The 12,313-nt window shown below is 36.9% G+C and overlaps 1 protein-coding gene across 2 annotated transcripts in view; it reads right to left on the bottom strand.

The window, feature by feature from the left end:
- cacna2d2a (calcium channel, voltage-dependent, alpha 2/delta subunit 2a) overlaps window positions 1-12,313 on the bottom strand; it is a 206,557-nt gene that overhangs the window by 51,704 nt on the left and 142,540 nt on the right. For both annotated transcript variants that reach the window (XM_079629453.1, XM_079629452.1), the window contains 2 exons: window positions 9,009-9,140; window positions 8,868-8,925 (listed from right to left, as the gene is read on the bottom strand). In XM_079629453.1, the coding sequence (XP_079485579.1) occupies window positions 8,868-8,925; window positions 9,009-9,140 (190 nt within the window). The remainder of the gene's footprint in view (window positions 1-8,867; window positions 8,926-9,008; window positions 9,141-12,313) is intronic.

Raw genomic sequence — 12,313 nt, 5'->3', positions numbered from 1 at the left:
ATGAGTGCATTGCATTGTTGAAAACAAGCAGATCCAGCAAAATTTTCTATATAGATTATATTTTATATAGAAAATTTGCATACTATGCATACGTGCATACTATGAACTTGAATATGTAACAGTACATGCAGAATGCTATTCCAGAGCCCAATTCGAAAACCAATTACAGGCCAAAGCCAAAATTGTACTTGCATTTGACAAGTGTGAATTCTGTACAGAATGGAAAAGACGTCACCGTAAGCGTGTGACACTAAACAATAAATAAAGTAGCCGGAAAAGAAAACGCTTTCAGCAGGTTTCCTCGACATCTCAAACGATCATAATACTGTACACTTGAGCATCATCATGCACAGTAAACACGTTAACACAGCGACCCGTCTATAGGAGAGACAATCTCGCCGTCTATATGAAAGCGTGTCCTCTTTTCACAGAGGCTGGAGGGGCTGAAAAACCTCATCAAAAAAATGTCCCATTTCCAAGCGATGACGGAAAACACATTTCCAGGGAAGGTGCTCGAAAAGTAAAAGCAAGGATTGACACTGTAATGTGCCTCGTGCCGCTTTGATTGTGTTGCATTCTCTCAATAGGAGAAAGACATTGGAATTCATGAGGTACTTTTATCACGGTGCAGCGTGGGTAAAAATCAATGCATTACCTCTGAAGGGTAGGAGCACTTTCTCTCTCGAGAACATTTATGCTCTCTGACCTTGTCTGTCTGTCTCTCTCTGTCTCACTCTCATATTCCTGCCTATCACGGTCTCACATTAAAAATTAGTCAATTATAGGCGCTTATCTGGGCTGAAGTTATACGGTTGACTTACACACGTGCAGCTGCCGGTTTCCCACCGTCACGATCTGCAGGTGCGATGCAGCTCCTGATGGGGTTTATTGAAGTGTATTGACTTCACTTCCCTTTAAATGCGTGTGTATAGGCGTGTGTCTCGCGCACATGAGTGTGTGTTAAAGGATCTGTGTGTGTGTGTGTGTGTGTGTGTGTGCGCGCTGACAGGATTATTATTTTATGGGCCACTGCTCTCTCGGCTCTCCTCTGGATGTGTTCTTCAATAGATTGAATTAAGATTAAAACACTGAGGCCTGTGAAGCAGGTGAGCTGTGGAAAAGAGATGTTGTCATGTGTTTATTCCGCTTTATATTTGGATGATTATTCAATAATTTGATGCAGGGATCAGCAGATCTGTAGGGATGGACGACCAGTCAGTTTGTCCTTTTAGGGTTTTATAAAGATAAAACAAGTTGGCTATCTTGTGAATTCAAAAGAGAGTCCAAACCTCTTAATGTTACATTTTTACATTTTTATATTCTTATATAATTATCATTTGGAATTGTTTTTTATCTTAATGCTTATTTTACTTAACTAACCAAAAACAAACAAACATGGTACTACAATGTTTGTTTTTTTGGACATGTAATATGGTAATTTTTCAAAAATCTTGGATATACCATGTAAAAAGTACTTTAGCAGTACTATAGTATTTATACAGTACAGATGGTAATACATGTAACATGGCCTTTACATGGTACATGTTTTGAATACCATAGTACTTTTTGGTAGTAATAGCCTTAAAATATAACAAGGTAGTGAAATTCATGTCCGAGAAACCACAGTAATATTTTGTTCCATTACAAAAACAAAGTGGTGGTTTCATGGTAAAATTACATTTTTTTCCCATAGTTACAAGTCCCACTGTAATTTTGCAGTATTTATTGTAATACATTGGAATACAATGTAAAAAAAAAATCATATACACATGAATTTCAATACCATGGTATTTCAAAGTTTTATTACATCTGATACCATCACCGTATCAGTGCCGTACAGTGACAGTACGAGATCCAGATGTTTCTATTTTATCGGCCATCAGGTTAATGTGACAGTAAATATTAGGGCTAGGTGTATTTGCAAATGCCAAACAAATTCAGTTTCACCATTAATGTTTAATTTTGAGAGAGAGAGAGCAGAAACCGGACTGACAGGCCTCCATCTTGTTTCGGCGTTTGAGCAGCTGCCATAATATTTACTTAGGAGCCAGATTGACTTTTCTCAGAAATCAATATGTGCTTTGGCTGTGCTGAATATCTGCTACGCTGGGCTGAACCTGCATAGCAATGGCTTCTCTGTAACGCTCCGATAACAAAACATACACCTCTCTCGGTTTCTCCTTCAAACTCTTCCAATCAATCCTCGTGTCTTTAGCTGTCGCTCACGCTCTCTCCTCTAAATCGTTGCCCTCTCCGTCGCTACACGCCGTCCTTCGCTAACGTGTGTAGACATACGTTATAATAAAGGCGTGTTAATAATTCATGTCAGAGCAATTGGACACAATTAAGTGTGTTGACTGGGCCATTAATTTTCAGAGTCATAGTTGATGTAGAGAGTGTCAGAGTGCTGATCAGCCTCACCGAAGAGATCTCACAAAGGTATCAGAGGGTGTGTTCACACTTGTAGTTCGGTTTGCTTGGTTCGTTTGGTCCGGACCAAAAAAAAACACATTTAGTCCTGGTCCGCTTAGCGTTCACACTGGCATTTTAACACCGAACCTAAAGATACCGGACCCTTAAGGCATAGGGATGTGTTCACAACCTGATTGGTCGGCTTTTATTACGTATATTTAGCGAAGGAACTTACCGAACATCCAAAACAATGCAGTGTGGGGCTAAATGCGCTCGTTGTACTTGTAAAGCTACATATGATGGTATTTAGACCAGCTGAGAACTCGTGAAGAGATTATAAATGTGTAAAGGAGTCAAAACAGCGTCAGGAATCCCTCCGTCACACACTCATCTTTTCAGTGTTCTCGGTCCTGTTGTTTGGTGCACACCAGGGTTCAGATGGCAGCGTTCACACACCAGGGTTCAGATGGCAGCGTTCACACTTATACAACTGAACCGCACTAACAGAACAATAGCACCAGGGTTCGCTTTAATCCAACCAAACATGCCGAGTGTGAACACACACTTTAAAAGCTCAACTGTTTCTCCTAGACATCAATTAGATTAAATGAGAAACAAAAATGCTTAAAGCACCCATGAAATCAAAATGGACGTTTTTTGACATTTAGTATGAATATGTCAGCCTTACTGTTGTCTTAAGTGTAGTGTGCCAATGACAAAATTCACATTTAGAAGAAATAAACATTCTTACAGTCTCTTACTTCCGCCAATATGGATAAATGATTTTGATGACACCACTCTGCACTTCTGCAGATTCTCATCCAATCAAATGCTCTCTAGAATCTGAAGCCCCGCCCCCAACATTTTAAATAGACGCTGAAGCTGCGGCTGAAATCGGTCACTTGATCACACATTGACTATTTTCTACATGTTGAATGGCACATTGTACACTATATAGGGGATAGGGAACGATTGAGAGTGTAAATGTGTTTTCCATCAGGACGAATGAAGTCTGGTCTCACGTTAGTGTGACGGGAACCGCCGCAGCTCCGGTCCAGAGACACGACAGCACAGAGTGGATCTTATGTGTGAGTCGACACACACCACAAAACATATCAGACCCATTTGAATTCTGCACAGAATGCTGTATTTTAAAGCGATGGAGAAGATTAGGAGAAGAGACTCGGCATTAGAAACAGCACTGATGAGTAGAAGAGATAACACCGGTGCCATGCACCAACATAAATTACACACTTTTCAAACTACACATCCTCAACGTGATTATGTTCACAGCTTTGCTTTATTAACAGTTTCATATTAAATCTAAAGGGGAAATCTTTCAGACTGTGGCTGTCACAAGCTTTCAAATGCAGCTTTACTGAGCTCAACGGCTCTGGACAAGCTGTGATATAAACTAAACGCTATTGGCTTTATTTATTTGGTTATTGGCTGTTTATAAAAAGGGAGGAGCTGCTCGATATGTCCCGCCCAACACATTGAATAACGCTGCGTGTTTCAAAGCCCTGATTTTTGTCCTTAAAAAGAAAGTAGTCTCACATTGTTTTAGAAAAGATCTCAACAGTGTCTAACGCCCGTTTCACACATACTCCGTATGCAGTGCGTTTGCGGTGCGTGTTGCAGTGCGTGTGCGGTACTGGAGCAGCACGCGCTATAGTGCTTTCACATATGCTGCGTTTGCAGAGCGCTACTGATACGTAGTTTCTGTGTCACAAAAATAAAAAAATGGGTAGGCTAAGTAATTTTGATTTTAAAACCAAACTTTAACTTTGACATTGTTACAGACATTACAACAGTATGAAATTAATTTTAATCATTGTGATTCTTTGTTTTAGTTCGAGTTGTTGACAGAAGAAAAGCTATCACGCTATATCTGTTGCTAAGATATAATACACAAATATTTTAAATTAGAATACAAATGTATAAATACTGATTATAAATGCATATTTTAAGACTGAAAAAAAAAAAAAGAACCGGGAGAGGGCTAGCCCCCAGAAGACAAAGGACCTTTTAGGAAATTAACATTTGATATAATAATTATTGTTAGCACATGCCACTACATTAAAACGAGTATCCTCTGCTATAAATAAGGCTGGCTGTAGCACCAAAAAGTTAAACATTTTGATTTACAATTACATAGTCAAAATTAATTATAACTAGCCTACATAACTATAACAAACTTATAATTACACCCCGTTTAACTTCTTTATATTCAAAAATAAAACTATATAATATGATTTACTTATGAATTCATAGGCTACAACTACATATTCAGATGTTCATTTACATTTAATAAATTCGCATGACATGAAGGTTGAATGTGACGATAAACAAAATAAATAAAAAGGGCAACACAGTAGGCCTACATATTCATGTTTAAATAGAACAACATGCAGCAATAATATATATTTATATTCTCGTTTAAAACGTTTTTAATTTCTTGATCCTGTAATTTAGTAAATGTAGAACACATTAACTGTAATTATGAGTAGCTATGATCAAATTATTACAGTTTCTTGTCAATCTATATTTATTTCAATGTGAACAATACGCTGCAGTGCGGTGCAGCACAGCAGAAAATAGACTCTGTGCGTAAACGATCGCTGCACTGCTGTATACGCACCGCAACTGGAACGGATTGCCGGACCGCATCCGTGTGCAGTGTGAAAGCTCTAACCTGTTAACATGGGTACGGAAAAAAATACGCACCGCAAACGCACTGCAAACGGAGTATGTGTGAAACGGGTGTAAAACTGTGAAAATCAAAAGTCAATAATCTCCATATTAATATTGAGAAATATGTCTCATTAAATTCCTCAAAATCATGTTGCATCACAACAAAAACAAATGATATATATAATCATGGAAAATTAATGATTATTTTGAAGTTCAAATAAATATATTAAACATTTTCCTCATGCATAATAAAAGTATATGCTATAAACTACTTTATACAAAGAACTTTGTATAATAACATTTTGTTTAATAAAATTGTCATGCTTCTGCTTCAAGAAAAAGTCCTTGACATGTAAACCAAGGTTAATAGTTGCTCTCTCTGGAAGCGGTACAGAAGTGCTTCACATCGTAGCAAGTACTATATTGGTTGTGTATGTTTTTGGCCAACTTGTTCTAATTTTGATGTAATTTCTAGTGAGAAATAAGTTGTCACCAAAGCTCTCTCTATTTTGTTGTAGATGATTAAACATTACACTGCCTCAGAAATCAGTTTTGTGCGCAAATGCTGCCTGCAAGTCACCTGTTGTGTTTAGCATGGCCGCAATATTAACCAGAACTTTCTGTTGTGTAATAGGACGGTATATTAAAAGTTTCCTCCGAGTTGCTTCCGAACTCCTGCACTGGCCTGTTTGAGACATTAGCTGAGCTAAGCAGCAGGCTGTTGTGTGAGTGGTCAAGCCATGCAAAGAGTGTAATACACAATGACAGCATGTTGGCCCATAATCATGCAAACTTGACCTGACACATCCTGACTCCCCCTGTTGCCACGGCTCTGCCAATCAGCAGAGCGGGACACAGGTTGCCAAGCAACAGGCTCAGAAACAGCTCTGGCCGCGTGTGCGGGGGGTTAAAGAGCAGTGGGCAGACGGCGGGCGCACCGCTAGTGTGACACACGCTTAGACATGCAAACCTACAGGGTTGGTGGAACAAATGCGGCAAAAGTAAAACTCTGTAATACTGCAGGAAGCTATTCAGCATTCACAATCATCACATTCATATTCTTCGCCTGGCCCAATTTATTTTGAGTGATTCACCTGAGCAATAAATGCCATGTGACTAATCACCCTGGAGCCGCAGGAAATGTAATATTAAAACATGTATATTATAATATGAGTATATGTAAAACATCTATGCTAAAATAAAATACAAAGGCTTTTATAAAGGAGGTGCAACAGCAATATTATAAATAACACCAGTGTTCAATAAATAATAAAAGGTATTATTAAAATTAGCTTTATGTTTTGTATCACCTGAAATTAAAACCATATATATATATATATATATATATATACTGTATATAAATATTCAAATGTTTACAAATAACATTCAAACATTATTTAGATGTAAAACATATATACTATAATTATATATAAAGGCTTTTTACAAAGTTGTGCAACCAATGTTCAATAAATAATAAAACACGTTAATAGACATGGTTAAAAATGTAAGCTTAAAAAATATTTAATAATATGTAATAATTAATTATATTTAACATATATACTATAATAAAATGTGCAACAGCAGCATTATTAAAAGACACTAATGTCTATATATCATAAATGTATTATATGAATGATATAAAATAGTTTCAATGTGTAAATGTAAACTGCAAATGTCCAATAACAGATATTATCACATGATTACATAACGTACATCAATTTTTTATGTTTATACTGTGATATATACCGTAATCACTATGATATTACTCATTAAGTGGGTCGAAGACAAATGCACGAGTCGAATCTGTTGACGAGTTTGGTTATACCTCCTTCGCATAGAAGCTCGCACAACACAAACACGCATACTGTAGACGTGCACGAATAAAAAAAAGAAACAGCATGTGGAGCAGAGCGCCTGCTGATAGCGCACTCCACACCAATTCATCATCCCTGCGCTTATAGAGTTGTTATGTTTTCGTACAGCAACACTAGCCTACACACTCTCAAAAGCATTAAAAGCAACTCATTAAGTCTGCAGAGCATGTTGCACCACAACAAAAACAATGTACAGCTCGCTCCGGCTCATCAGCAACATTAGTGCTTTGTCAGACAAACAAGCTAACTAGCTGCCTGCGCGTGTTGTTCGTCTATAGGTTAAAAGCTTCTCACAGGTATATTGGGGATTGTGTTTTGTTTTTTCTTTGTGCTGGAGACACTTTCCCTGAGTGTGAACTTAATTACTCTGTCAAAGAAGAGGCTCATTAGCGCCTCGCTAAAGTCCGGGAAACACGGCGGCACGCTCATCCAGCCATGCACCCGGCTAACACGCAAGCACCTGATAACAAGTTGTTTTCGATTTAAACACCTTGCTTTTTTCCTCTAAACAGCTTTTTCTTTCTTCATTAAGTAGACAGAGATGTATTTCTGTGGGTGATTGTCTTGCTGTAGGGGTGATGTGGCGTAGCGGCTAAAGTTTCGCCCTCGATCAGGACACCTAACCCCAGGCTAATCCTGAAGGGATTGTTCCTATAACAAGTGTACTGCAAGTCGCTTTGGATGAAAGCGTCCGCTACATGCACTACCTACTAAGTTCTTTGGCCCAAGCTAATGCACTTTTGCTATTTTCGCTTTCTGATACTATAGGCCTACTAAACATGCGTACTCTGCTGTTGATGAGAAAGTTGATACTTTTAAGCGTTCAGGAAAATTTCACCTGTTTTGTGACATACTATTATTGTAAACTAAAATAAAAAAGATATATATTTCTAAATAAAATTGAATAGATAACTAATCTAAATAAATGTGTAAAGTAGTAAGTAAAAAAATACCTATACTATATAAAAAATATATAAAATAACATCAGCTAAATAAATACACAAGTAAATAAGTAATAATCTATTAAAATAAAAAATAAGTAAATAAATAATCTTTTTCACTTCAGCTTAATGAATAAATGCATATCAAGAAATCAAAATAAAGAAATAAAATAACTTCAGCTAAATAAATAAATAATAATAAAAATTATGAAAAATATAATAGCTAAAAATATAAAATAAATACAATAACAATAAGTAAATTAACGAAAGCTAAATAAATACACAAGTAAGTAAATAACTTGCTGAATAAATACATTTAAATTACATCAGCTAAATAAATAAGTAAATAAATGCATAAAGGAGTAAATAAATAAATAACTATACTAACTAACTAAAATAATAAGAAATAACAGTAAATAAATAAAATAACCAGCTAAAAAAAAATAAAAAAAATTAATGTTGCAAATATTTTGTTGATTTGCTTTTCACAGATTTTACCCTAATTTTGATGCTTGCACCTGAGTCAGGCTTTTTTACCAACATACCAAAAAATGTAAAATCTCTCTCTACCATAACAGTAGTTAACCTGAGAGAGAAAACTGACCATAGAAGATGCTGATGCTTGCTATAGCACCCCTTGTGTTAACACTGAGAATGCAGCGCAATTCTATTCTTAAACGCAACCGTGCAGGAAACCATAATATAAACCGTCCCGATAGATCTGGAGCACATGTGGACGAGACTGACCCGTACTGACCCCCGGGTCTGACCCCACAGTAAACTACAGCAGTCCGACTTCATTTGAACTTCACACGCTCGCTTGCTCTCTGCAGCGAAGGCCACCGGGGAGCCGGTGAACACAACAAGATCAAAGTCGGACTAAATGGAGTCTTTCCTCCTGTGTGTGTGAGTGTGTGTGTGTGAGTGTGAAGGCGACGCTACTCACCACGGGCGTCTCCTCACATCATACAGGTCAATCTTGTTGGGCGCTCTCCACTTAGTGGCTAGAGAGGAAACAGGACACACTCAGTGTGACAGGACAGATGGATGTAATGCGGTGTATAGCAGGGTTACAGAAGAACTGTACCTGGGTAGTATCTGGTGACACCAGTGGCGCTGCCGAACACCTGCCAGCGCAGTGAAGGATCCTCACGACTGTTTTCAATGAACACCCTCTCCAGAGACTGAGTCCAGTTCAGCTCGTTCAGGATAGTGGGAGCTGAAGGAGACATCACAACATTACAGTCTGTGGAATAACACTTTACCATTTCAAATCAGACTTCAAGCATTCTTGGTTTAAGTTTACTTTTTTTAGCCATTATATACACTATCGGTCAAAAGGTCGGGGTCAAGAAGGTTTTTTTATTATTGAAAATAGTATAGGATCCAGTAAATGATTAAAAGTGACAGTAAAGACATTTATAATGTTACAAAAGATTTCTATTTTAAATAAATGCAGAATTTCTTTTCTCATTGTTCTACAAAAATATGAAGCAGCATAACTGTTTTTCAACATTGATAATAATCATAATGTTTATTGAGCAGCAAATCATCATATTCGTATGATTTGAAGGATCATGTGACACTGAAGACTGGGTTATGATGCTGAAAATGAAGCTTTGATCACAGGAAAAAATACATTTGAAAATATATTCACATAGAAAACTGTTATTTTAAATTGTATAAAAATTTTACAAAATTACTGTATTTTTGAGAAAATAAATGCAGCCTCGAGAGCTTTGAATAAGAGACATCTTGAAAAGACATTCAGTCTTCTTAGCAACCCCTAACTGGCATTTATTTTATTTATCTCTTTTTAAATTATTTTATTGTCATTCTTATTTTACAATTTTGTTGCCTTTTTAAAGAAATGTTTTTCTTTTCAGTGCTTTATAATGATATATGTGCTTTATAATGTACGTTACAAATAACATTCACAACAATTAACACTAAATGTGAAATAAGAGGTTGAAGAACATGCTGACCAAAGGGAAATTTGGCCTTTTAAATGTTGAAAAACAAATACTGATATCCATAAACAACATAAAAAAAAATACAAAAAAATGAAAGGCAGATATTTCCGATAACAGAGACACACGTGTCAGAACTCCATAATTATATGGAAATATTCAGAGAAGCACTTCTGACCGTTGCAAACAGCATCTACAGTATCCCTGCGGTGTCCGAGGAGACGTTCAGACATCACGCCTGACCTTCACAAGGTTATCACTGTATGTGGAGGAAAAACAGCTTGCTCCTGATTCACACACACTCTTAAAGGGCATCCAGGAGAGCTTTCACAATCAGAGAGGTTCGAGAAGATCTTTTATTCTCTGCTTTATAGCAAACCTACAGCACAAGCACTGGTGCTTTAAAGAACCAAAGACAGTGGAATATCAAGACCTTTATCAAAAGGACAAACCTTGACTCGATGCTGGTTGGTATTTATACATTTTACAGGTGGCTAGAGAGCATATTTTTGGACACAGTTTGTATATACTATATATTGTGTCAAAAGAGATCCATTTTGGATTTTCAGAGATTTTTGGTCCATTTTAGTCCCAGAAGAGAAGTTTTGAAAATACACACTACAGTTCAAATGTTTGAGGTCAGTAAGATTTATTAATGTTTTTGAAAGAAGTCTATTGTTCTCATCAAGGCTGCATTTATTCAAGAATACAGTGAAATATTATTACAATATATAAGAACTGTTTTCTATTTGAATGCATTTTAAAATGTAATTTATTCCAGTGATGCAAATCATTACTCCAGTCTTCAGTGTCACATGATCCTTCAGAAATCATTCTGCCATTTCTGATTATTATCAATGTGGAAAACAGTTGTGCTGCTTCATATTTTTCTGAAAACTGTGATACTTTGATGAGTAGAGTTCAAAAGAACAGCATTTATTTGAAATATCAATTATTTCTAACATTTTAAATGTCTACTGTCTTTTGATCTTTTGATAAATTGAATGCCTCCTTGATAAATAAGCATGTCAATTTCTTTTTTTTAATATCTGACCCCAAACTTTTGAAAGGTAGAATATTTTGTGAAATCTTCACAGTACAGCTTTCAAATGACCTTAGATCTAACAGAAATGAGCTAAAAGCCACACAAACTGTCTTCCGCCTTCACGCTCGGTCATAAAGCTAATAAATCTATCATAAGATTAGAAAATGCCCGTTATAAATGTGTCCAAAACCAAAGCCAGCAGCCTTACTGACTCACCAACTAATATATGATGTAGCAAAACAGATGAAAATAAATCATCATGAAAACACAGATGTTTCAGACCAGCATCCAATGCTATCTCAACCTAACTCGAGAGAGCTTTAGAGAAAACCAAGCAAATGTTTAATGGCCACAATGCTTGTATTTCAGATCTTCAAATAAAGCTGTATGATGGGATCTCAGCTGACAGGATGTCAGTCGTGTCTTTACCTTCCCACCCCTGTGTATACGTCCTGAGAAGGTTTGGGAAGGTTAGGTTAGCTTTATTTAACTGACAGCTCTCTGCAAGCGGACTCCATTTTGGACCCGTGCAGTTCGTCTCGGAGTGCAAGCGAAACTTTTGCAACGCGTCTCACTCTCGCAACTGTCTGTCTTCTCCGCTCAACTCTCTGCTGTCCTCCCCTGTCTGTGTTTGTTATGCTCAGCGTGTCAGTAATGTCTCTCCATCTTTTGTGGTCCCTCCGTCACCAGAGCTACGCACCTTCATGACACACAGCGCAAACACTGACCTGACACCGCCAGCTAATGTCTTCGTCCATTTCTGCATCTTCTCTTTTCTGCACATCCTTCTTACTCAACTAGCACGTCTCTTATTCACTTCCCTTACACAAGCATGTTTATATCTATCACATAAATTACTACCAAATCTCACAAATAAGTAAGACATGGCAAGTGACACATTGTATGTCAACTTTCTGTACGTTTGACATAATGTGCAATATCCAACCCGAGCACATTAGACTGCTTACATATGAGACTAATATACACTCACCGGACACTTTATTAGGTACACTTTGCTAGAACCGGGTTGTTTTTTCTTGCCTTCAGAACTGCATTTATTCTTGATGGCATAGATTCAAAAACGTGCTGGAAACATTCCTCAGAGACATCCACTCGTCTGAAGATTTGCTGCATAAATATAAATATATATATATATAAAATGGTTTTTGAAAGAAAGTGTCTTGAGCTTACCCAAGCCACATTTATCTGATCAAACATACAGTAAATTAGTAATATTGTAAATTTAAAGTAGCTAACAACTTTCTATTAAATGTAATTTATTCCTGTGATCAAAGCTGAATCTTCAGCATCATTACTCCAGTCTTCAGTGTCACATGATCCTTCAGAAATCAGTATAATATGAAGATTTGCTGCTCA

Source organism: Phoxinus phoxinus, assembly GCF_949152265.1.
Source record: "Phoxinus phoxinus genome assembly, chromosome: 11".
Taxonomy (NCBI): domain Eukaryota; kingdom Metazoa; phylum Chordata; class Actinopteri; order Cypriniformes; family Leuciscidae; genus Phoxinus; species Phoxinus phoxinus.
Note: the sequence above shows the minus strand (reverse complement) of the source record. Positions and strands in the feature narration are given on the sequence as shown.